This window comes from Orycteropus afer, unplaced genomic scaffold (genome assembly GCF_000298275.1).
Source record: "Orycteropus afer afer isolate SDZICR_OR568_19922 unplaced genomic scaffold, OryAfe1.0 scaffold00295, whole genome shotgun sequence".
NCBI lineage: Eukaryota > Metazoa > Chordata > Mammalia > Tubulidentata > Orycteropodidae > Orycteropus > Orycteropus afer.
The window spans coordinates 4,053,128-4,078,754 of NW_006921882.1; the positions used below are offsets into that span (position 1 = coordinate 4,053,128).

Genomic DNA, 25,627 nt, shown 5'->3' on the forward strand with positions numbered 1-25,627 from the left:
CTGTTAATACAAAAACCAAACTAAACTCACTACTGTCGAGTGTATTGCGATTTATAGCAACTCCTTGGGTTTCCAAGGCAGTATCTCTGTGGAAGTAGATTGCCCAATCTTCCTCTGAGGAGTGGCTGGTGGGTGTGAACCGCTAGCCTTCTGGTTAGCAGTCAAATGCCTTAGGCACTGTGCCACCAGAGCTCCCAATGGAGCTTTGTGTCCCTCTTAAATGCCAAGCCCTCATCCTACAGATGGGGAAACAGAGGCCCAGGCCTCATGGCTGCCCTTGATCATGGCCATTCTGGGCCCAGTAGCACGTGTAGACGCTCCTGTGACTGCCTGGGAGGGCTTCCGAGGTGGTCAGCTGGCCCCGCTGACAGCAGCAGACGTCCTGGGTGGGGAAGCTGTGGGCTGGCTACAGGAGCCCTGTCTGTGGTAGGAAGTTATTGTGCTGCTTTGTGTATTTTTCCACCTTTCTTCCAAAGGCCTTAATTCTAGCCTTCCTGAATATGTGCAGTGTTTAAAAACAGCCCCCACCTCCCTAACGTCATGCTTCCCAAATCTGGAGGCTGCAACTGTTGGGTAGAGTCGGCAGGGCACCCTGGAATTCCAGTGGGGAGCCCGGGGACTGTGCCCCAGGCCAGGCTTCAGGAGCCTCCCTGGGCTCCCTGTGATGGCCTTCCCTGCCTGACTCACCCTCACCAGCTGCACACCTGTGCTCCTTCTCCTCCATTACCTCAGGAAAGGTTGCTCGTGCACTCGGGAGCGTCTCCCAGCCAGCAACAGTTCACAACATGCTGGGCTTGGAACTGCCCAACCCTGCAGTTCTCCAGAGAGCTGTAGGGTGGGAGGAGTGAGGGTCAGAATAGGGGTGAGTGTTAAGTCATCTCCCCTCCCCTACACCCCTTGCTTGAGGCCCTGCTGGGCTTCCTGCAGGTTCCAGACCTCATCTACCTCAGTGCACTGCACCGGCTTCTGGCCAGCCTCTCAGCTGCATGGTGTGTGCTTTGCTGCTCACCCTGTGACCAGCCTCCTGAGCAGTGCCTGGGCGGTGACTTCTCTGGGCCCTCTCAGCTCGAGGTCCAGTCCTTTCACTTGGTGTCACTCGGAGAACTCTTTGTTTTTATAAATTTAATTTATGTACCACATTTTTCTCAAATAACTTGCCCATGTAAATATCACGCTTAGGAAATACCACGAGAGAAGTTTGGGTGGTTGGCCATAAAAAAAAAATGATATATAGATCTATGATATATAGATCTATGTTTCTTATTGGTGAAAATATACACAGCAGGACATACACGGCTCCATAAGTTTCTACGAGTTACAATTCACTGGCATTCCGTTCTTGGACCCAGAGAACTCTTTCCTGTCCTTCATGACCCTGAATCATTTTGTGACTCTCCTCACTGTCTCCTGGCTCTTGGGCCCTGACCATGCTTTCTGCCGGGGTGGATTCACCTCTCTGGCTGTGGTCGTATCTGTGGTCTCAGCATAGCACCAGGACACAGTCAGTGTTGCAGTGTGGATTTCAGGAGTGAACTGTATGCGTTTCCTATGACTGCTGTAACAACTTACTGCAAACTAGGTTGCTTATAAGGACACACATTTTCTTTCTTTTTTTTTTTGTGATTTGGGTGAAAATTTACAGAGAACATTCACTTTCCATACAGCAGTTCACAAACACTTTGTCTCATGACATTGACCACAATTTACCCCCAATGCAACAGCTCCCCTCCCACTTCCTCACGATAGTTACCTCTTTCCTGTGCCCATCCCTGCCCCCTGAGCTGTCTCCCTGTGCATAACCAGCCCTTCTTTCTCCCATGATTGTTCTCTTCAAGGAGTGTACCTCAGGTAAATGTTCAACTCATATGCCTGTCTTTTGTTTGGCTGGAAGCCACAGATGAGGGTTCAATTCTAGACCTGAAGGGCAGCTAGGGGCCATAGTCTCAGTGGTTCCACCAGGCTCTATCAGACCAGCAAAACTGCACTCCCCTTTTGTTTCTAAATGATTTTGAGTTTTGTTCCACATTGTTCTCCCTCTCTATCCAGGATCTCCTCCATAGACACCCCCTCTGAGTGGTTGGCAGTAGTAGCTGGGCATCATCTAGTTCTTCTGGTCTCACAGTTGAATAGGCTGTGGGATTGCATGGTGTACCAGTTGTGAGGACTAATTGTTTCCATGAATCTTTGGTTTTCTTCATTCTTCTTTGCTCTGGACGAGGAGAGACCCATCATTGCATCTAGATGGCAGCTTGCAAGCTTTTAAGATCCCAGTCACTACTCACCAAAGTAGGAGGTAGAACAATGTTTTGTGTAGTATGTTATGCCAATTGATCTTGATGTTCCCTGTGACTATGGTCCTGAGCCCACAGGTTCAATTCCTCCCTCCCTCTGGGTAGCTGGCTGTGACCGAGAAGTGACTACAACCTTGTCCCTTGTCAGCTCTGTCATACTCCTGGGAATTCTTACAGAACATACAAATACACTTGTAGAACCATAGGACACACATTTTCAGTTGGAGGCCAGACATTCCAAATAGCTTGTAAGGGCTAAAGTCCAGGTACCAGCAGGGTTGGTTCCTTCTGAGGTTCTAGGGGAGAAACTTTCCTTCCTTGATTTTTCCACCTAAGTCCAACCTCTGCTCCCGTCATCACATCCTCTCCTCTGACTCTGATCTGCCTGCCTCCTATTAGAAGGGCTTTAGTGATGGCATTAGGCCCACCTTGGAGACTCAGGCTCATCTCCCATCTGAAGATCTGAATTTAATCATCTCTGCAAAGTCCCTTTTCACCATGTCTGGTACCGTGATCACAGGTCCTAGGAAGTAGGCCATGGACATGGTCAGGGGCCATTTCTCTGTTCTGAAAAGTGTGACCCAAGATGACCCCACTCCTCTCCACTGGCTCATGGTGGAACAGGTGACCCAGACACCACTCACCTCAGCTGAGGCAAGGGTCAACTCCACCACCAGTTGGCTTCCAGCATCTCTCAGCCCACCTTCCCCTGGAAAGTTCTACCACAATGGAAAATGGATATTTTAACTCAGCCGTGGGAAGATGGGAAGGCCTTTTTCCTAACCCTCTGGTGACTTGGACACTATTTCGAGACGGTGATGTTGAAGGGCCTTTGCCCACGATCCATCGCCGGGGAAGTAAAATCCCGCGTGGGATGCAGGATGGGGCCAAATGAGGGGTTTACACAAACACTGCTGTGGGGAACACAGCTCGATTTAGAAGCCTGAGGATTTCTCTGCCCCTGGGGTGCTCTGGGCTGTGGTAGAGCCCTGGGGAGAGGCAATTCCAAGTGCGCCACCCAACCCTACACCTGGTTGCCCCACACATTGTCACACCCACTCCTGGACCCTGGGTCAAACCTCCTCCACCTACTCTGCGTGGCTGTGGGGAAGGTCCTTCCCACCTCCCTCGTGCCAGCGGGCTCCTAGCACTCAGGGGTTCCTGGGGCTTACCAACCCACACCCACTGCCATTGAGTTGATGCCGACTCATAAAGACCCCCTACTCGGTCTCTCAGGCTGTAAATCTTTACAGAAGCAGATTACCTCGCCTGCCTCCCACGGAGTGGCTGGAGGTTTCAGCTGCTAGCCTTCTGGCTAGCAGCCAGAGATGCCCTACCCACTATGCCACCAAAGCTCCTTCAGGGCTCACCAGGACTTGGGAAATCTACTCTAGCCCTTTCAGTTTCAAGCTCTGAAGACCAGAGAGTTTTAAGCCTTGTCCACTGAGACTGCTGGGGGCTGCACAGGAAAGGGAACCCAGTTTTGGCCCTCAGCTAGGGCTTCAGAAACTCAGCACCCCTTCACAGTAATTCCCATTCCCCCGATGCCCCCTGCTCAGTCCCTGGTCACCAACTACGTGACTCCTGTCTCTATGCATTTGCTGATTCTAGGTAGTTTGTAGAAGGGGGATCATGCGTTATTTGCTCGTGCGTGTCAGACTGATTTCATTCATCCATATTGTAGTAGCATGTGTCCGACCTTCCCTGGTATGAATATCCCACACTCAGTGTAGCCATTCATCTGTTTGGGCACTGGGCTTCCATCTTTTGGCTGTTGTGAATGATGAGAAGGAACCCTGGTGGCTCTGTGGTGAGGTGCTCAGCTGTGGTTCAAACCCACTAGCCACTCCGTGGAGGAAAATGTGGCAGTCTGCTTTCATAAAGATGATAGCCTTGGGAGTCCTATATGAGGCAGTTATATTCTGCCCTATAGGGTTGCTTTGATTCAGAATCAACTAGGTGGCCACGATGTGGTTTGGTTTTGGGTTCTTTTAAGAATCCCAGGGTGGTACCTAGACATGCCAGCTTTCACCGTGGTCCTTCTCAAGTGGCCCACACTTAATGCCTGCCCTGCAAAGCCTCTTAGCACCTCATGAGGCTTCCAAACAAAGCTTTGATGTTCCCAAGCCTGCTTGGAACAAACTGTAGCCTGGGACTCAGTGAAGGGGAGTGGATGCCTTCATGTTGATTCACAGTGAGTCAACCGTTGCAGCTGACCTCAGTGCTGTGGCCTGTAATGAAGGATGCTTAGTGTCATGTGGCAAGGTGTCTGCTGCTCACAGGCCTGTTTCTGTTCAGGTTACCATTCACTGTTTCACTGTCCATGAGGGCCTGTGCAGAGAGCTAGTCACGTTTTCCTAGAAGTAACAGATTTCCAGCGAAGTCACCTCCCGAGTTTGTGACTCCTGTGCTGTGCTAGGTTTCTTGCAGGGACCCTGGGAGCCTCTGCAGCAGGGCACATCACTTTATCCTGATTGGCGTTTCTGCTCGTATCTGTTCACCACAGAGGACACCTTGCTAGTTCATTGACAACCAGGGTGGCTTAGTAGCCAGGAAAGGTGTCAGTCACATCGGAGGTGGGGACAGCTAGGGATTCTTGTTGTAAGTTTATGATCTATGTGCAAACCTCCCACCCCATGGCCCCAAGCCAGTGTGAAACTAGCAGGGCACCACGAGGATAGACCTAAGACCAGCCTCAGGATTCTGATGCGGTTATCTCTGAGTCCACTGCACCCCCGTGAGCCTGTGGGTGTGTAGAACCGAGAGCTCGGGAGGGTTCTCAGGCCCTGGGTTTTGAGAAGCAGACCACAAGGCATTTTTTCTAAGGCAGCTCTGGGTGGGCTCGAACCACTAACCTAAAGCCAAGAGGACAGATGCTCTCCCAGAGGGCCTGGAAGGTGGCGCTGAAGCCCGGCCAAGGGGCCTCCACCCAGAGTCTGGAGAGCAGGGCCATTGGCCAGATGGTCCTCAGAGAAGAGATGATCTTCAGGCCTTGAGAGCTAATATGGTGGCCTCTGGACTTGCTTGGTGCCTGCCAGCCCATCTGTAATGGAATGGGCTGTCTTTGTTATGTTAATGAGATACTGAGTGTACCTTGAGCCAATCTTTTGAAACATGAAAGAGATTGAACAAGGAAGCTAGCTGGTGAGCAGAAACAGTAAAACAGGTACCAAGACACAGTGAGGAGACAGGAACTTCCTTCAGAGCTGACTGAGAGAAAGCCTTCCCTTAGAGCTGCTTTCTGGAAGGAAGATGGGGCAATCTACTTCCGTAGTGATACTGCCTCCGAAACCCAAGGAGGGGTCACTATGAGTCGGGTCTGACTCGATGGCACATAACAACAACAAACTGAGGGAAAATAAATCGGTTTGTTAAAGCCATCCACTGATAGTTTTGGTTATAACAGCCCTAGATAAGTGAGACAGTGGTCCTGCCCATCAAAGTGAAATGTACTCCCAGCCAATGGCCAGGCAGCCAGGCACAAGGTATGTGAGTTGACTAGGCTGCTTAGATTCTCTGGAAGCGTGGTTTCAAAGACTGAAACAGGGCTCCAGTTCCTTACTCCTGATGCTTGTGTCTGAGGAGAACTCCTTGTGCCTTCCCACCTGCCGGCATTCCTGCTTCCTAGCCTGGCTCTGCCTCCCTGGCCACTCTGAAGCACCCGATCATCCCCCGGCAAATGTATAATGCTTAGGAAAGGGTGTTGTTTCCGACTCATAGCGACCCCCATTGGGTTTCCGAGGTGGTAAATCTTTGCTGAAGTAGATCGCCCAGTCTTCCTTCCACAGAGCAGCTGGTGGGTTTGAACCACCAACCTTCTGGTTAGCAGTCAAATGCCTTATCCACTATACCACCAGAGCTCCTTTGTCTAATACATGTCTGAGTTCAAATAAATCTGAGTCCATCTACCTCCATTTGCGGATGTATTCCCTGCCTTCTCCAAGCTGAGCACATGTTACATGCCTGACAATTCTCACACTGTGGCACCAGGAGTGGTATAAGCCAGCAAGCCCCACATTCGAGGTCTGCAGGGAAGATGGGGAAGGACAGTGCGTTGGTTTGGTCAGAGCACTGGGCACTGGGGCGCACAGGAGGTGGGCACCTCATCTGAAGGAGGGTCTGCTGCTCGGCTCTAGCTGGTTTAGTGGGATTGAGCCATTGAAGGCTCTGAAACACAGACAGAGGTGAAGTCCAGAGGACTCTGTCAGTGTGGTCACGGGTTTGAGCTGGCAAGCATCGCAGGCTGCCTGGCTGGTCCGTGGCCATGTGCTATAACCCCAGGCAAGCAACATGGCCTCTGAGCCTCAGTTCTGAGTCCACGCTGTGGCAGAGGTAATAATGTCCATCTCAGACAGCTGCCATACGGTTTCCATGAACCAGCACTTGTCAGCTCTGGTGGCGCAATAGGTAAGGCATTTTGTTGCTAACCAGAAGGTTGGCAGTTTAAACCCACCAGCTGCTCTGTGGGAGAAACATGAGGCAATCTGCTCTGTAAATATTTACGGCCTTGGACCCCCAATGGAGGTCTTTATGAGTTGGAATCAACTTGATGAGTGGTCTTGTTCACCAATATAACCCAGTATCTGACTATTGAAGGCTTTAAAGCATTTAAACTTTAAATGAAAAGTACAAGGAGACTTTGCAGACTAGAATTGTATGTAGAAATGCAAAAGTCGTCCACCCTCCCACCCATCTGTCCTTCCATCTAATGGCCCTTTGTAGTTTTACCCATTTTACTACTGATGGTGGGGTAAGAATTAAGGGGTTAACCTCTTCAGTACCATCAGCCCTCTCCTAATGCTGGGGGAGCTCATGAAGACACCAGTGTGGCTATGAAGAATGTCCACACTGGTGTTCACTTGCTTTGGTTCTAACCGCAGGTTGGCCACTTCTGGTGAAATGACCTTGGGTTGCCCATGGTTTTCCTGTGTGTTACCTGGAGATGATTGTATCCCTATTTAATTCTTGGGAGAATTAAATGAGATAATGTGTGTAGGACTTAAAACAAAGTCTGTAAATTGCCTCATGTACGGGCTTCTGCTCCCTGAGCTGATTCCAGCAACAAGGAGGCCTGATGATTCCTGCCTTCCTCCTTTTGGTGCTGCTCAGATCCCCCGAGCGAATTTGGAGGGCAGGCTTGTCTCCCTGCATGTCTTTCCTTCCCTCTGTCTCCACAAGGGATGCCTGGGTTTGTGTCAGAGGATCCCATGTGCGGGAACCCGGTGAACCTCCTCGTGCCTCCCCTACCACATGAGGTCCCCCCGTCATGGTGACTGACCTGTGTGTGTTCTCTCACAGGGAGTCTGACCTGTTCCTGCTCGACAGCCGGACCCTCTGGGCCTCGGAGGAGGGCTGGCTGGTGTTTGACATCACGGCCACCAGCAACCACTGGGTGGTCAACCCCCGGCACAATCTGGGCCTGCAGCTCTCGGTTGAGACTCTGGATGGTAAGTCCCTGGCCTCCGTCCCCGCAGCCAAACTTCGGGAGCATCTCACCACCCCTCAGGCTGGTTCCTCCCAGCCTTGGCCGCTCTGCCCCTCTGTCTCCCCTTTGTTTGAGAAGAGCCATGGTTGGCCCCAGCAGGACTGAGTCAGGCCCCAGCAGGGTGGCAGACTAGCTGCATCACATCCTGCACCGCACCTAGAGCCCCAGGTGACACCTGTACACCTTCTGTCCTGAGAACTGTAGCACCTACCTAGTAAATACCTGTTACATGTCTCAGTTGTGACAACCACATGTCCCCGGGGGGTAAATTGCCCCTGCTCAGGGAGTCACTGCACTGGTTCTCCAATTGGATGGAGAAAGAGACTTGGAGTTGTTGTAAGCTCCTTCCACCCCATCACACATTCTAGGAAAACTATGTCATTCACCTGCTTTGCAAAATACAGATGTAAGAGTGCCCACAGACTCGGGAGCTGAAAGTGAGCCTGGCCACATTGATTTTGCTTTCCCCCACATTGTATTTCTAATTAAGTGGAAATGGTTCCTGGGTGTATACCTGCTTCTATCAACCAGTTTTAAGGGGGGAAACAATATATTCATTTATTTTGACTGAATAATAGGCAAGAATGGCCAGACTTCGTCTCACCTACTCTGGTCATGTTGTCGGAAGGGACCACTCCCTGGAGAAGGATGTCGTGCTTGGTAAGGTGGAGGGTCGATGAAAGAGGGGAAGGCCCTTGACGAGATAGATTGACACGGTGGCTGCGACGACGGGCTCAAGTATAGCAAGGATCATGGAGCTGGCTCAGGATCAGATGGTGTTTAGTTCTGCTGTGCATGGGGTCGCTATGAGTCGGAGACGACTCGACGGCACCTAACAACAAGTAATACATACCATGGCTCAACCAGAGTGTGTAACAATGAATGACTTCCCTCCCGCTGCCTTTCCCCAGCTGCCGAGTTCCATCACAGGGGCAGCAGTTACCGTTACGCGCCGTCAGGTTGCTTCTCTGCAGCGTCCTCATGGTGGCTGCTGTGTTTTCTTCATCTTTATTTCAGAGGCCTGTGGAAGGTCTGAGCTGGGAAGGAGGGCCGCTCCCTACATCATCCCTAACCGTGGGCTCCCCCTCCCCCGTGCCTGAGTTTTGGAAAACCAGCATCACTCAGGCAGTGAGCCATGTGGGAGGGAGCCCAGAGGTTAGGCCCCCCTCCTGTCTCCTGGTGTTCCCGGCCAGTCGCTTCCTGCCTTTTCTCCTCCCTTCACGCCAGTGATGCCCATGCCCGGGCTTGTGAGCTGTAACTTTGCTGATGCCTGATGGAGAACAGGGCACAGAGGGTGATGCAGCATGTTGGGGGTGAGGTGAGCAAGGACTGAAGTGTGGAAGGCGGGCTCTGTTCCCCTCTTGACAGTGACGTTTCCCTGGCTGTGGTACTGGTTAGACTGCCCAGCGCCACCCAGTGCCACAATTAGGCTTTTCCATCCCACCTGCCCTGCCGGCTGGGGGTGGCCCAGCTTTGGTTTTTCATCTTAAGTCACACTCGATCCCCAGGGCAGTTCCTCCCAGCACTCAGCATCTTTCACCCCAAAATGAGGTCAGGGTCTTTCCCTCCTGTACCTCCAACTCCTGTGTTGTCCAGGCTGTGGTGAGGCTTGGCATTGATTGACTGACATAGTGCCACCTAATGGTTAGGGCGTGGCCTCCCCAGGTTCGAGTCCCAACCCTGCTGGTTAGTTATGGGACCCAGCGCGCGTCACCTAAGGTCCCTCATCTGGAGAATGGGGCTAATAACGGTCTCCCCCTCCAGTCCTGTTGTGAGGGATTAGATGAGCTCATGTGGCTGAAGAGCTTAATTACTCACCAAGTGGCAGGTGCTTTATGCCATCGTTTTGTAATCCCTGCAATCACCTGGGAGGTGTTACCGTCATTAGCACCCATGGTGCACCCACAGTGCACAGAGGAAGCTCAGGCTCCATGCTCTGCAGCCCACCTTCGGATCACCCAGAGTGGCCTGGTGGCAGCAAGATGGTGTTGAGATTCAGGACAAAATTCAATGCTGTGCCCAGTCTGTGTGCCCTGTCCCCTCCTCTCTGATGGGGCTGGGCCTGGGTGCTGCGGTCCTGCCTGCACGGAGGCATCGATCCTGTCCTAGGTCAGTGTGGTTGTTGGGCTCCGGGAGGGACTGTCCATGCAGATGGTCAGGGAAAGGACAATGAACAAGCCCCAGGCATGTGGATTTGGGGCTTTTTGGGAATGAGATCAGAAGCCAGTGAGCTGGCCTGTCTGTGGGCCCAGTGCCGACCTGCTTTCTCTATGGCCTCATTAGCATAACAAAGAACCCTAGTCCAGAACCTATTCTGGAGACAACAAAGGACCTCCAAAGGGTTGGAGGACATGTGCCCACCAGTGGGGTGTGGGCCTTGGGCTGTTCGCCACAGGGCTGTGGTCACCATTGGCTCCAAGGTGCCTGCCTGGCTCCCATAACTGCACCACATCTCTTTGTTCCAAAGCCCAACTGGGGAGCAGTGGAGAGGCCTGGGTGGGCATTGCTGGCATGGACGGAGCTGGCCCACAGGCTGGGCAGACGTCACTAGTGCTAACTGCGTTCTTACTTGACACCCAGGCCTTGACGAATCCACAGGAGTGGCAGGGATGAACATATTTTCCACAATTAACAAGGAACAGTTGGATGTCATGGACCTCCAAGGAGCAGCCAATACCCCCAGGCCTGGAAAACAGAGAAGCCATGAGGACATCCCTTCTGGTTGGCCACATCCCCTCTTTTCCTGACAGGCCTCACTGATGCTCTGGGCACTGCCTGGCCCGGGTCTGCAGTGCTGCTGGCTGGGGTCCCTGGCTGGTTCCTATCTGCCACTTGCCTTCCCAGAATCCTCCTTCCACACCCCACCCACCCGCACAGTCCTGGGACAGCACCCCCTCTTGTACCTCATGAATCTTTCCCCCTTTGGAGGCCTTGCAGCAATCCCTACCCATGGTTGGAGAGCTGTTTGAATTTGCCTGGCCTCATGGGCCAAGGTATGAATCTCTCAGTCGGCTGGGCCCAGCTGTGGGCTCCATCTCTGTCCCTCCTAGCAGTGTGGCCCGGGTCAATGACTTTGCTCCTGTATCCCTGCTTTGCTCCTTGTAGAACTAAGACCAGAAAGATTCCAATGAGCGGTGGCCCAGAGCAAACGCGCCATCTATGGTGTTTTTCATTTTCATTGAGAACTGATAACAGGTCGAACCACCTCTATCAGTTAGGAATACTTTCATTGGCAAATGGTACAGAAGTGTGTCACCTCATGAGGAAGGAGCCTTGGTGGCACAGTGGATAAGCACTCTAATGTGAACTGAAGGGTCAGTGGTGCAACCCACTATCCTCTTCATGGGAGAAAGATGAGGCAGTCCTTACAATTACATTTCCAATACAATTTCCAATTCTAGCCTTTCTTAATGAGTCTGGAAGTGAGTGTAGGGCTTGTATGGGCTAGTCAACCACTTGCTGTCAAGTTGACTGACTCATGGCGGTTAGGTTTCAGCAGAGGTTGGTAAACTTTTTCTGTAAAATCCCACGTGGTAAGTGCTTCAGGTTATAGGTCACATGGTCTCTGTCATAACTCCCTCAGCATGAAGGCAGCTATAGACAAAACGTAAACAAATATGCTTGGCTGTATTCCAATAAAACTTTATTTACAAAGCCGGTGGCAGGCCAGATTTGGCCTAGGGGCTATATTTTGCTGACCCCTGGTCAGAATAGAGTATTGATAGTAGTTACAGCTTATTCCCTCTGTCCCCCCATCTTGAGTGAGCTGGCAGTTTGTTCTGAGCCTCATCACATCACCCTTGGCAAGATGGCCACCACTGGCAAGTCTCCCAAACCTGGAGGAGAGAAGTAGGTGGGCCAATAAGGGATGCTGTCTTCACCTGCCTGCAGCACACATCCCCAGGCTTGGACACACCAGGTTATTTGATCCCACCTGTGTCCTTTTTAAGTTGCTTGCCAGGCTTTCTGAGGCAGCTGTGGATGGGTTTGACCACCAGCCTTTGAGTTTGTAGCAAGTGCTTAACTGTTTGTGCTTCCCAACTTCACCATCGACTGGAATATGCTTTCAGTTTCTTTTCTACCCAGTGTGCTCACACTAGGGCATGTCATGTTAGGGGCCTTTCCATGTGGGCTTCGCAGCTCTGCCCTTTGGTCCCTCTCTGGTTTTGGTGCAGCTGCGAGCACAGAGAGTGCTTCCCGTTTATTGGTCAGAAGATGAATGAGGCTTCAGGTGGTTACCCAGTAGGTGTTTCGCGCTGTGCCCACCCTGCCTTAATAAAGTGCCACATCGTCTCTACAGCTTTGCCGTTGACCTCTCCCACAGGGACTTCCCTTATCAGACTGTCTTGGCTTTCGTTAGCAAGCATGCCCGTAACATTGTGGTTCTTGATCAGGGCTGGCTTTCCCTCCCAGGAGACATGTGGCAATGTCTGGAGATAGGCTTGCTTGTCACAACTTGGGTGGGGAGAGGAAGCTGCTGGCCTCTACTGGGTTGGGACCAGTGCACAGGACAGCTCCCAGGTTGAGTGACCAGCTGTATTGGGGCCCAGTTCTAGAGTACAGTCTGGTGCTGGGTGAATGGGGACTACCCCTTCCCCTTCGCCAAGTTTGTTGAAGGAACTTAGGACAGTGTGAGGGTCCTAGAGGTGCCCTCCTAGGGCCATGGGGAGCTGGGAAGAGGCACATGGGTGGGAAGGGGGACTCTGGATCCCCGCCTGTGGCCCCCTGTCCTGGGCCCCAACCTGCCCTCTGCACAGCGACCAGAATGAGCCTCCCTACTTGCAGAGTTCGCTTGTCTCCCCTTTTGGTGACTGAATAGTTGTGCTGTGAGCTTTGTGCACACAACATTTTGGTGAATATACATTTTCAGTTTTCTTGGGCATGTACCTAGAGTTGTTGGTAGCTGTGTTTGACCTTTTGAAGAATTGCCCAACAGTCTTCCCTCAGCATTGAGAACATTATTGTTCCCACACTTGGTGATAGAAGGAATATTTCCCACCTATCCTCTGGTGACTGCTCTGTGGCCAAGATTCTTCACAAGCAGGTCCCCTGTCCTCAGGTTTGTATGAACATCAGCTCAGACTAAATAATCAAGGGAACAAGAAGGCTTCAGAGTTGGTTTGATCCAGTGTCCAGTCTGCACATCTCTGCCCTGCCTTCTACATGGTCAGCCTCACTTGAAAATGTGTTTCCCCTTCAGTCACTGGGTGGCTGATGGTTTCTGGGGCTCCTTCCATCCTTCCTCAGTCCTGTCCAGGGAAAAAGAAAGAGAAAGAATTTCTTCTGGACCCAAGAGTGGGAGGTTTGCCTTCCTAGAACTCCCAGAATGCCTCTCCTGTGTTCATTGGCTGACTTCAGTCATGTGCCCATACCTGAAGGATTAGTGGTGTTGTTAGGTGCCACCAAGGTAATTCCAAGTCACAATGACCCCATGTGGCAGAGCAGAACAGTGCCAGGGCAGGTCACTAAGTCTTCTATGGAGCTGCTGAGTGGGTTTGAACTGCCAGCCTTTCTGTTAGCAGCTGGGAGCTTAACTGGCACACCACCAGGGCTCCGTCGTTGCCGTGTACCGGACCCCAGAAGCCCTGGGTGGAACAGTGTGTGGCTAACTGGAAGACTGCATGCTCAAGCCCATCCGGAAGCACCTAGGAAGAAAGACCTAGGGATCTGCTTCTGATCGGTCACGTCCTTGAAAGCCCTGGGAGCAGATCTCTGCACACATGGGGCTGTCGTGAGTCAGAATTGACTGTCTGGTTTGGTTTATTGCACCACAGGCTCAACCCCTGTGGCCAGAGGGGAGTGAGCTGAAGGTACAATTGGGTTTGTTACCAAGAAAAGAGGGCATGCGTGACACGAGGCACCGTCCCCTTTTACAGAAAAGGAGGTAAAGGCTGCTTGACGGTGGCAGAAGTGGGTTTGGACCTTCTTAAGGTCTTCTTTCTCTCTGGGGCCTAGCTCAGCAGAAGCTGAGGTCCCTGCTTCTGCCTGTTGGGACAGCTGTGAGAGCCAGCAGGCACTGTCGTGTGGAGGTGCAGCGAGACCAGTTGCAGCTCCCATTAATAGATCCGGAACAGCATCGACTTTCTGGTGTTTTTATTGCGCCCTAAAAAGCCTTCCGGGGGTGGAACACAACTCCTAGGGGCTGTACTTTAATGGTTCCTTTTACAGAATCGATCCAATTATAGATGGGTGAACTCGAGGAGACCCTGCCCAAGAATGCAGGAAAACGTTACAAGAGGCTGAGGGAGCGTCACTGTGGATGGGGGTGGATATTCGTTCTTTTAAATGTGAGTTGTTAAAAAGCCAGAGTGAACTCCTGGTGCTGGTCTGGCCTGGGAAGGTACGTGTGCTGATTCCTGGAGTCTGGGGGACTCCAGGTGGAGGTAATTATAGACTGGCATGGGCCTCAGGCCCCAGACGCCCCACTGTTGCTTGACCCCATCCTAACTTGGGCTTCATCTCCGGAGGGATCATGAGCTCTGCCTCTCAGTCATCCTGATCTGGGTTCAAATTCTGCCTCACGGCTCACATGGTTGTGTCTGGGGTGGGTGAGCCTGTTGTCATGGGTTTAATAGCCCTTCTCTGTCCCCATCTCCTTATTGTGCTGAAGTCCCTGAGAGCACCAGCCATCATCCTTTCCTCATGCATGGTTGGTTCTCAGCCCTGCCTCACTTGACCCATCAACAGAGCACAGGGCTCAAGGCCTACGTCCCCCATCCTCTTCCCTCCTGTCCAGGACCACTTGGTGTCCTCACTTCCTCCTTTCCAAGCTTCTTCTAGATCCTTCAGATCCTTTTTCCCAGGGGAAACTGCTGCACAGTCCCCCTTGTTTCCCCCTAGTTACTCCACAGCAGGGGGGCGCCTGGGCTGTCTTCATACCTACGCACGTGCAGGGAGCTCACTGGGGCTTGCCCCCTGCTATACTTTGGCTTGTCTCGCCCGTCAGTCCTGTTGCTCAGATTCACCTTGGGGTTTCAGCTGCTAACCTGACAGCTCCCTTTGGTTCTCAGACGAAGTGCACTGAACCGAGCTGCGGGGTCAAATCTGCCCCCGCCACCACTGTCCACAGGAGCTCCATGCTTTCTGGTGCTCAGGTGGTGACCAGGGAGTTTTATAATTGTTACAAAATAAAAGGCACAGAACAATCCCAAAGGTGGATTTAAAGAAAGACAATCCGGGACCTGACCGTGTCTCACCACCTGTGACCCCATGCCCCCCCTCCCTGCTTCTGTCCTTGCTTCCTGAAGAGGGCGGCATCAAAGTAGCAAGTCCAGTTGCTTACCCTCAGCTCAGAAGCCCCCAGGGTTCCCATCTCGTACAGAGTAGTCACCAAGCACTGCTGTCCCCCAGGACCCTTGCCAGCTGCCCGCAGTCTCTGCTCCGGCCTCGGCCAGCTCCTCTGCTCCTTGTACCCCGACCGTTCCTCCCTAGGCGTTTGTACTCACAGCCCCCTTGCCCTGGAATATCTTTGCCCAAATATTTACAGGACTTCCTCGTGCTTGTCCAGGTGTCCACTCAAAGGACCCCCCTTAAGGTGTCGGGACAGTCCTTGTAGGGCTGCTGGCAACTATTCTGTCCCGCCTTGGCCCAGTAGAATGATGGCACTTCCCCAGCCCTGTTTAGATTAGGTGGGGCATGTGACCTGCCGTGGCCAATGAAGTGTGCATGGAAGTTACCTGTTCTGCTAACCTGTCACCTCCCTGCCTCGCTCCTTGCAGGCGGGGATTTTCTGTGTCTTTCACAGAGAGCTCCCAGCTCCACATACCCTCAGTGCCCAGCGACCACTGGCTGGGTCCCCTCTCCGCACCCAGAGCCCGTAACGGCCCTCCTCCAAGCCTCTCCCACCATATGTCTGTTTCCGTCTAGGGCAGAGCATCAACCCCAAGTTGGCAGGTCTGATTGGGCGGCACGGGCCCCAGAACAAGCAGCCCTTCATGGTGGCCTTCTTTAAGGCCACGGAGGTCCATCTGCGCAGTGTCCGCTCCGCGGGAGCCAAGCAGCGCAGCCAGAACCGCTCCAAGACGCCCAAGAACCAGGAGGCCCTGCGGATGGCCAACGTGGCAGGTACGTCAGGACGGGAGGCGAGTGGGGGGCCGTCAGAATTCCTATGTTCACCAAATGGTTTGGACCAACATCGCCCCTTCTCGCACAGGCACCCCCTTAGTCACGTAACCAAGGCATTGTAATTATGTCTGCAAATGTGTCCGAGAAGAACGTGTGCCAGACGGTTTCAGGTGATGAATGTTCAGAAGTAGATTGCCAGGCCTTTCTTCCAGGCACCTCTGGGTGGACTCAAATGTCCAACCTTTGGGTGAGCGACTGAGTGGGTCAACTCTTTGCACCACCCAGGGACGCCTTATTCTGTAGGAGCCATCAATCAATTTAGGACTGTAAGTAGTAAAACTTAAGCTTTAATGGACAAAACCGTGGCTCCACATATGCAGAAAAAGTCTGAAAATGTATGTGGGAAGATGCCACACCAACCTCCACAGGGAAGGAGGGAGGAGGAAGTAATGAGTTTTGTTTTTTATAAACAACATTTTATTGTGTTTTCAGTGAAGGTTTACACAGCAGCTGAGGTTTCCCATCAACGATTTCCACACAAATTGTTCAGTGACATCAGTTACATTCTTCACCGTGTGGAACAGCCTCATAATTTCCATTCTGCTTGTTCCATTTCCATTCATCTAGTTTCCCTGCCACCTTGACTTTCTCGTTTTTGTTTTAAAGTGATTGTTGACCTTTGGGCTCCTTAAAGGGTGATATGCTTTATTCTGTGAACCAATCCTTTGCTTCACTGCGAGGTGGCCTCAGGGGCAAGTTTCGGTTTAAAGTTAAAGAGTATCTCAGGGCGATAGCCCCAGGGAGTCCTCTAGTCTCAGCCAATCCAGTAAGTCTGGGTTTGTGTGCTTTTCTGACAGAATTTGAGGTTCTGTTGCCCATTTTTCTCCACTCTGTCAGGATCCGTGTACTGTGGCCCTGATCAGATCACCCAGTAGTGGTAGTGGGCACCATCTAGTTCCTCTGGTCTCAGGGGAGATGAGGCCATGGTCCATGTAGACTATCTGTCCTGTGCTCTAGTTTCTACTCTGAGTCCTTGGTTTCCTTCTTTGTTTTTTTCCTCCAAAGTAGAGACCAATAGTTGTATCTTACATGGTCACTCCGCAGCATTTGTTTTATTTCTTAAAGTGAAAAATATTTCTTGAAAATATGGTTGGTTAGTTTTTTATAATATATTATTTGGAATACTTTTAGGTTTATTTGAATTGTTTCATTATTATAAGTTAAAAAAAATGTGTGGGTAAGTATTTTGCTGTATTATTTGAGATCCTTTTAGTGTTGTTTGGAACATTTCAATAGTATAATGAAAACTGAAGGTAACATTTTCATTCCAAGCCATTCAAACATGGATAGAAATACTGGCATTACCGTGTCCCTCAAGAAATTTCGAGGAGCTGCAACGTTTATGTTCTCAGGTTAGAGCACACGGGCCTTTGGCACCTGCTTACCTGTAGTTCTTGAAGCTCCCCAGCAGGTGTTCTCTCATTTCACAAACTGGGTTTCAGAGAGGTTAAGGAACTTGCCCAAGGGCAACCAGCAAGTCAGTCGTCTTCGAACCACAGGTTTTCAACTTGCTAGACAACGTCTGCCTCCCTGCCCTAGATGCTCTATGATGGCTCTGACAGTCTTGTTTTCTGACTATTCCCTGGGCCTTGACTGAGCCCTTGCGTGGGCTGCTGGCTTTGTCCTAGGCATTGGATTGAGGCTGTGGCTAGGATGCAGCCCTCTCACCAGGCTGACTAGGGAGGCAGATGCTGATGGCATCTAGCTCCCTGGGCTTGCTGTGATATGTAGGATGAGTTTTTGCTCTTGGGTTGGGGGCCTGGGCTGGCTTAGAACAGCCCCTGGCCCTGGGGACATCTGTGGGAGACCCACTTGTACCACTGGCCCGTGTCTCTATTCCCCCGCACTTTACTGCTAGTGGCAGATACATCTCAAATGTGCCCCAGACCGAAAAGGAGCCTTCTGGTCAGACTACTCCACCAACAGCTGTTTTCCTGGTGGCCTGCCCCTTGCCATCATGCCATCAGCCTGGCTGGCTCTTCCATGTCTTGGGCAGGGACAGCGCACTGTTAACCCCAGCTCTCTGGGAACCTCCGTGGTGGTTAGAATCTGCACCTGAACCTTTGAAGTTACTACCTTGCATGGCAAAGGGAGTTGCAGGTGAATTGATTTTGCCCATCAGCTGACCTTAAAAAAAGGAGATTCTCTTGTGTTTTCTGGCCTCTCTGGGAATGGTGGAATGGTGGCGGGCAGGTTGGGATGGGGCACCAGGAGACTGCACACAGCACCAGGCAGGAAGGGCTGGCAAACTCAACCCCAGCAGAGCTTCCTGCGTGTGTTTGGAGATCTAGTGGGGCACCCTGGTAATGTGGGGAGAGGAGCCAGGCCGTGAAGCCTCAATCCACCCCTGGTTTTCCCCACAGCATCCTCACCAAACCTGTTTATGTAACTCCTAGTACAGGGCTCTCACTACATCCCATGGCAGCCTGTTCCACCTGAAATCTGGCTCCTTCTTACGATTCTTTGTTTTTTAAGTTCTCATTAACCGAGGTCTCAGCCCTACCCCAGACTCTCTAAAACAAAATTTCTGAATGGGGTATGTGAGTGCGGTATATATGTCTGTGTTACTGTGTGTGTGTGTGTCTCATTGTTCATCACTGTGTGTGTCACTGTGTGTCAGTGTGTGTGTTATTGTGTGCCAGTATGTATGTGTGTTATTGCGTGGCCATGTGTGCAGGTATGTACCCGCTTTGAGAGCTCTCGCACTGTTGGTGTATCTGTGTGTTGTGGTGTGTCTGTGTACTGTGTGCATGTCTGTGTTTCTGTATCACTGTGTGCTAGGATCACCCCACATGTGATGACCCGGGAACCTTGCTGGGCCGCCCAAGTGGAGGCCCCGGCCTGCCCCGTGTTGCCCAGCCACGTGTCCAGGCCTGCTTCCTGCAGGCTGCACACCCCCAGGGCCTCCAGTGCTCCTCAGATGATGTGGTTTTGAGTTGAGAAACCGGGTCCCTTGCCTCCCATCACTTCCTCCTCCCCACCCACCTTGGGACCAGACTCCCTGCTAATTAGCCATCTTCACCATATGGGGTGTGTGTGTGTGTGTGTGGGGGGCTGACTCTGAACACCAGCTGTGACTTGTTAGTGCTCAGTGGGGGCCGTGGAGGTGGATGGAGTAGTCTGTGGCCGCCTGCTGCTCCTTCCTCCCACTGCCAGGGGCAGCGGGTGGGGCTGGGCAGGGGCGTGTGCAGTCTAGTTTCAGCTGGTCTCTCCTGTTGCTGGGCACCAAGTATTTGCTTTGCCTTTCTGCTAAAGAGGTCATCACTAAATGTTCCAACAAGATTTCCGGGGTAGCCAAGGTCCATGGAGACTGGAGGGGCAGTGTGGGGCAGTGGCCTTCTATTCAATGATGCTGTTTGCGCCCATCGAGTTGACCTTGACTCATGGTGATCTGGGGCTATCCCCATGGTTGGTTGGGGATAAGGACTGTGTCTTCTGTGGGTACCTATGTCAAATCACCTTGCAGGCAGCTTGCTCCTCCGGCTTTCCCTCCCATTGTCCTTATTTCTGCCGGATGAGATTGATATTCCTTGTTTATCTGTTGATTTTCTGCCTCTCTCGAGTGGAGTCCCACAGTGCAGCGACTTTGTTCTGGGCCCATGTGGTTCTCCAAGGCACAGGACCACACAGGCACTCGGTGGGAATGCGTCTGATGAATGAGTGGGTGAGTGAAGGGGCTGAGTGCTCCAGACACAGGCACGGAGGGACCACTTCCTGCCCCATGATGGCAGGAAGGTGGCCGAGACTGCTCCCAACATCACCCAATGCCATTGCACAAAGTGAGCTTTAAGTGTCTGCTGGGTGCCAGGTTCCTCATATGTTGTTGTTGTTGTTATGTGCCGTCGAGTTGGAACCGACTCATAGCGACCCCTCCTTGGGTTTCCAAGGCGGTATCACTACGGAAGTAGATTGCCCAACCATCCTTCCGAGGAGTGGCTGGTGGGTTTGAACCATCAGCCTTCTGGTAGCAGTCAAGTGCCTTAAGCACTGTGCTACCAGAGCTCCTGGTTCCTCATATAAACACAGGCAATTCTGTTACAATTGAGCAAATAAAATTTTCTCATTGGTTTGTTTATCTTGAAAGAATTGCTGTTCTGAACAGGAACCAGCTGCCGGCTACCACGTTTGTCAGAGAATTGGCCGTCGGGTTTCAGTGGTTGCTTTTTTGACAGTAGACCCCTGCACCTTTCTTCTGAGGTGCCTCTGAGTGGATGCAAACCACAGACTTTCCTTTAGCAAATGAACACGTGAACCCTTTGCACCCTGCAGGAGTCAGCTACAGATAGGAGTAAACACTGAGGACATTGTCAGAAGTTGATGAAAACGAAAGGGGCCTGTGACTGAACCCGCTGACCTGAGCATCTCTGGAAAATCCCCTGGAGACCATGTTCTGGTGGCCCCTTCACGCTGTTCTGGGCTACCTCCTGCCCTTCCTTGTCTGCAAGCCTTTCTCTTTTTCTTCCTTCCTCCTTCTGCCCTCTCCACCATTCCCTGTAGAGGGAACAGCATGTGCAAAGGCCCTGAGGTGGAGATGCACTTGTTCACAAATGGGTGGGAAGTCCAGGCCCCACGAGGCCCTACAGGCCAAGGGCAGGAGTTGGCTATTGTTCCCAGATGATAAAACATTGGAAAGTGTTCGGCGGACGAAACGTGGGCTGAGGAGAAGAAGGCAGGAAACGCTGCAGCTGCACAGGGTCAGGAGCCGTGAGCATGTGCGTGCACGCATGTGGGGCGTTCCGGTGCAGAGGGGGCGATTTCTGCAGGGTTTATAAGTGCTTTGTGCCTAACGCCAACGCCTACAGACCTTTCACATTTCTGGGAAACCCCAGTACATCATCTTCCTCCTCAAGGAAAACTCCAGAGTGTGTATTTTGGGAGATCAGTGGGATTTGACCTTTTGCCCTCTCATTCTTTGCAGTGGTGGTGATGGTGGAAGTAAGTCCCAACATCTACTTCCTGGTCCTCCCTTATAATGGCCATGGGGCTTGGAAGCCCTTATGGAGCCCAGGCCAGACATCTGCATTTTAAAAATGTAGTGTTCACAGAAAGAAATTATTGTCCACAGAAGGATCCAGAATGTCCTTCTGGCGGGGGGATAGGGGCCTTGGCACTTCCTTTATCCAAACCATTTGCTGGGTTGGCAATGGAGAACATAAGGGTCCATATCGTCACACCAGCTTTCGCTGTCTGAAAATCCACCCTCTAGCTTCTGCATGACGTGAACACGACAGCCTTGGACGAGGCAAGTGTCATACATGTGTGTGTTTGTTTTTCCTTTCCCCCCTTTTCTGCTGCTTTGCATCATTGCAGAAAACAGCAGCAGTGACCAGAGACAGGCCTGTAAGAAGCACGAGCTGTACGTCAGCTTCCGTGACCTGGGCTGGCAGGTAAGAGGCGGTGGGATGGGTGTTCTGTGCTCCTTGGTGCTGCCAAGGTAGCAAATGTCATGTTTTTCATCTGTGTCTGAGAAAACCTTGGTACCAAGGGGTCTCAGTGGGCAGGGAGCACATAGGTTAAGGATTCATGAAGAAATGTGGCTGAGACACAGTTAGAACCCAGAACCCTCACACTATTGAGCTCTGAACTTCATTCTCTGCAGACAGGCTGCCTCTCTCCTCTGGACATGGCTGAGCCTGTGTTCATTCCAGTCCAGCTTCCTAGAAAAGAAGGCTACCCCTTCTGTCCTATCTGTCGCACCTCAACCTTCCATGACTCAAATTCCCAGGCAAGGAGCTGATTTGTTTGGCTTGGGTCACGTGCTCGTTTCTGAACCTAACAACTATTATGAGGGTTGAAACCACATTACAGGAACATGCCTGCTCCCTCTGAAAGCATTTGGATGGAGTCCGGCTAGGGCTGGGGGGTAGAGGGTCGGCAGTGAGCAGCACAATGTCCCTGCCCTCATGGAGCTCAAATGTCCCTGGTCAAGGGGTTGCCATGTGTTCACAGGGCAATTGGCTTACTTGTTCCTCCCTCGGGCAGCCTGTAGTTCTGTGGAAGAGTCACCTGGTGCCCTTCCGTGATGCTATCCGAAAGACAACACTTGCTCTCACAGGTGCCGGGTGGTGCTCAGGTCTTGGTGCTGGAACCGAATCCTGAGCTCCAGAGCCTTTGCCGGAAGATTCCATGAAAGGTCATTGAGGGGTCCGCTGACTGCTAGAACAGTATTTCTGTGCTAAGCAAATGGAAGCGGCTGTGTGGCCACATGCATCTTTTATTGAAGAGTGTAGACAGACCACGCCCTGTGTCAGCTACACTACCCTCATTGTCATTCGCTTCTCTCTGGAGCCTCAATGAGCTATTAGTTAATCTGTTAGCAGGAAGGCGAACCGAGGCACAGGCTTTGAATAAAACCACCTGAGGTGTTACACCTACTAGGGCCTGAAGTTGGCTCTTAGGCCTGCTCACTCTAACACCAAAGCCACCTTGCTGTACCGCCTTCCACCCAGGAGATGAAACCACGGGCATGTCCGTTCTGGGCTTATTTTGCATTCTTCTGGTGCCATGAGGGACTGCCATCCATGTGTTCATGCCCCGCTGGCCTGCTCGGGAGGGCACAGCTGGGCAGGAGCCCAGCGCCACGTTGGGGCTATCCTGGTTCCGGGACATGAGCCCTCCAGCCCCTCCACACCCTTCCTCTCTGTACAGGACTGGATCATTGCTCCTGAAGGTTATGCCGCATACTACTGTGAGGGGGAGTGTGCTTTCCCTCTGAACTCCTACATGAACGCCACCAATCACGCCATCGTCCAGACGCTGGTAGGTGCTGCCATGCACCCCCGTGGGGGGGTGGCCAGCAACACTAAGTGGGGGCCGTTGGTCTTTCTGGGCTTACTCCACCGTGGAAAATATTAAAAACTGCACCTCGAGTGGCTGTGCAGTTTGGACCTCCACGGTCCGATGATGAATGAGTAGTTCAATCCCTACGCCCACTAACCACGTAGGGCTCTTGAGCAGTTGAAATGTGGCAGCTGAGAATTGAGCTGTGCTGTTAACATAAAATCCACACTGGCTTACCAAGTCATAGTATCAAAAATAAGCCTCAAATAGTGGACTATCAGTAATAACTTCCCTTTATAAAACTTTAATAATAACTTCTACATCAGGAGCCCTTACTGAAAGGTTGGTGCTGCAAACCCTCACAATGGCTCATGGGAGAAAGACCCAGCAATCTCCTTCCATAAAGATGATGGCCTGGGAAACCCCAAGATCCCTGTCAGTTCTGCTCCATTGAACTCTGCTACGTGGGGTAGCTATGAGTCAGGGTCAACTCAGTGGCACCTAACATGGCACTATATGTATACTGCATATTGAACTAATCGTATTGTGGGTCTATTGGGTACAATAAAACGTTGATTTATATTATTCCACCTGTCACAATTGAGGGGTGCTGCTAGCATCTGGTGGGTCAGGCTGGGGATGCTGTCGAACATCCCACAAAGCACAAGACAGCCCCACGGCGCGGAATGATCCCGCCTCACACGTGTGAGCTGGCTCCTTGTCATCGAATTGGCTCCATGTCATGGTGACCCCGTGGACAGCAGCACAAAGCATTGCCTGTGCCATCTTCATGATTGTTGGAATGTTTGCAGCCACTGTTGTGGCCGTTGAGGGAACCACATTATAGAGAGGTCCCCAGCTGTTGTCCAGTGCATGGTCCTGCCAGGGCCCACCCTCCCTGCCTCGCCACTTGCCTGCCCCACACCACTGCCAACATTTGCTGTGTTACAGGTCCACTTCATCAACCCAGAAACAGTGCCCAAGCCCTGCTGTGCCCCGACCCAGCTCAACGCCATCTCTGTCCTCTACTTTGATGATAGTTCCAACGTCATTCTGAAGAAGTACAGAAACATGGTTGTCCGGGCCTGCGGCTGCCACTAGCCCCTCCGAAGGAGCCGAACGTGGGGCCATGTTCCTCCAGAGGGATCTTCATTCTCCCACCGCCAACCTGGGCAGGGAGCCAGTGCACCAACCTCCTTTTCCAGAGACCTTCCTCTCGCTTCCCCCAATTTCCAAGGCCTAGGCGTATTCAGGAATTCGAAAGGCAGATGTCTTTGGTTGGTTTTGCATTGGCATCTCATGGACAAGCTCCTACAAGTGTCCGCAGGCGCAGGCAAAGACCTAGAACAAGGACTTAGAAAGGAACCTGCGGCCAATGGGGGCCTGAGCTGTGCGCTGACTCACTTCACAGACGATTCCAACGCCTCTGAGCCCGGCCACCCCCCAAGAGTGGACGGGGCGCGGTGAGGGGTGGGCACCTCTTCTGTGCTAAGTTCCTGTAATAAATGTCACAATAAAACGAATGAATGAAAATGGTTAGGATGTTATAGAGAGATTTTCCTAAACAGTTTATCCCCATTTCTTCGTTTCCTCTAATTTCGTAAACAGAAGCTTTGGCAGTGGAGAGAGAGAGGTCCTCCTCCCCTCCTTATCCAGTCCCGTTTCATTCTGAGGCTGCAGGGACCTGGTGTTTACCCAGATAGGGAGAGGGGGGAACTTCAGCTAGGAGGAGGGGATATATTGACCTCAGAAATATGTTGTGTTGTTCAGCTGAGTTTGTCCTGGCAGAAATCAAAACAGGCATGCGATACACCAGGTGACACCCTAGGATGGGTCTTGCAACTGTCTCCTGTGGTAGGAAAGCCACGTGGAATTGCCGGAGGCGGGAAGAGAGCAAAGATGACTGAACTTGAGACTTGATGCTGAACTCTGGCCTGAACTGGCCCTATTTTAAGGAAGTACTAAAGAAACCTAGCTCTCTAAAGAGATGGGGATGGGAGGTACACTGTCCAGCCTCCAACGGGACCCTCCCCTCCCTTTGGGTTCTGATGAAGGTCTCTACGTCCCCTTGTCTGCAAACCCCTGTTGGTGGGCTCTGCAAACTTCTCCTTGAAGGAAGGTGTGGTGGGAGGTCTGCTATGTGCAGGGGGTCCTGGATGTAAATCTCAAACAGAAGATTCTAGAAGCCGTTGGGAGGGTGCTGTCCTAACCAGCTTGTAGCACCCCCACCCCCATTCAGCAGTGTGTACACATTTTGTTTCATGACATTAGTTGTGGTCCTTTCAATGTAACGGCACTTTTTCCACTTCCTCCCTGGGTTCTGTTTCCATTTGGCCATGTTTCCTGCTCCTTCCTGCTTTCTTGTCAGGCAAATGCTACCCTTGTTCCCGTGTCGTTAATTGTCCCAAGGAGGAGAGCACCCTTTCTGACATTTGTCACACGCATCCCCTGCCTTGGCCAGCAGGTTCCATAAATGGAGTACACCCCTCCAGCACACACAGCCTTGGGCTCTGAAACCCAGCTTGCTTGGCACTTGGAGGACCTGGGGGTCTGTGAATGTTTCCTGCATCTGGAAAAAGAATAGGTTACTCAGGCAGGAACTCTGACTACATGGAGTGTGTGGGAACGCTTTCTCACAGTTAAGCTGGTTCGTGGAAATGGTGGGCCCTGTTTAGATTTCCTTTTTCTTCTCTTGTAGTTTGGGCTGCAGCCTTAGCTCTCTGTCTCAATGGGAAGGAGTGGTTTCCCCCACCGCATGTTGTTTTGCCTTTGGCAGCCTTGAGACTTGTCTGTGGAGCTTTTGCTTGGTGCTGGTTCTTCCTCACACCCCAACCAGCCACGGGGTACAGGGTACAAAGCATCCTTTGTACATTTAAACATGTAAATAATTATCGCAAAACAAAAGTATTTATTTCTATCTGAGGTTCTTTTTAAAATGCTCCCGTTG

At 51.8% G+C, this 25,627-nt stretch overlaps 1 protein-coding gene across 1 annotated transcript in view; it reads left to right on the forward strand.

Annotated features, from left to right (window-relative positions):
- BMP7 (bone morphogenetic protein 7) overlaps positions 1–23,781 on the forward strand; it is a 79,890-nt gene extending 56,109 nt beyond the window's left edge. Inside the window, exons 3-7 of the mRNA XM_007951511.2 lie at positions 7,590–7,738; positions 15,643–15,840; positions 21,211–21,287; positions 22,549–22,659; positions 23,632–23,781. Coding sequence (XP_007949702.1) covers positions 7,590–7,738; positions 15,643–15,840; positions 21,211–21,287; positions 22,549–22,659; positions 23,632–23,781 — 685 coding nt within the window. The remainder of the gene's footprint in view (positions 1–7,589; positions 7,739–15,642; positions 15,841–21,210; positions 21,288–22,548; positions 22,660–23,631) is intronic.
- The last annotated feature ends 1,846 nt before the right edge of the window (positions 23,782–25,627 follow it).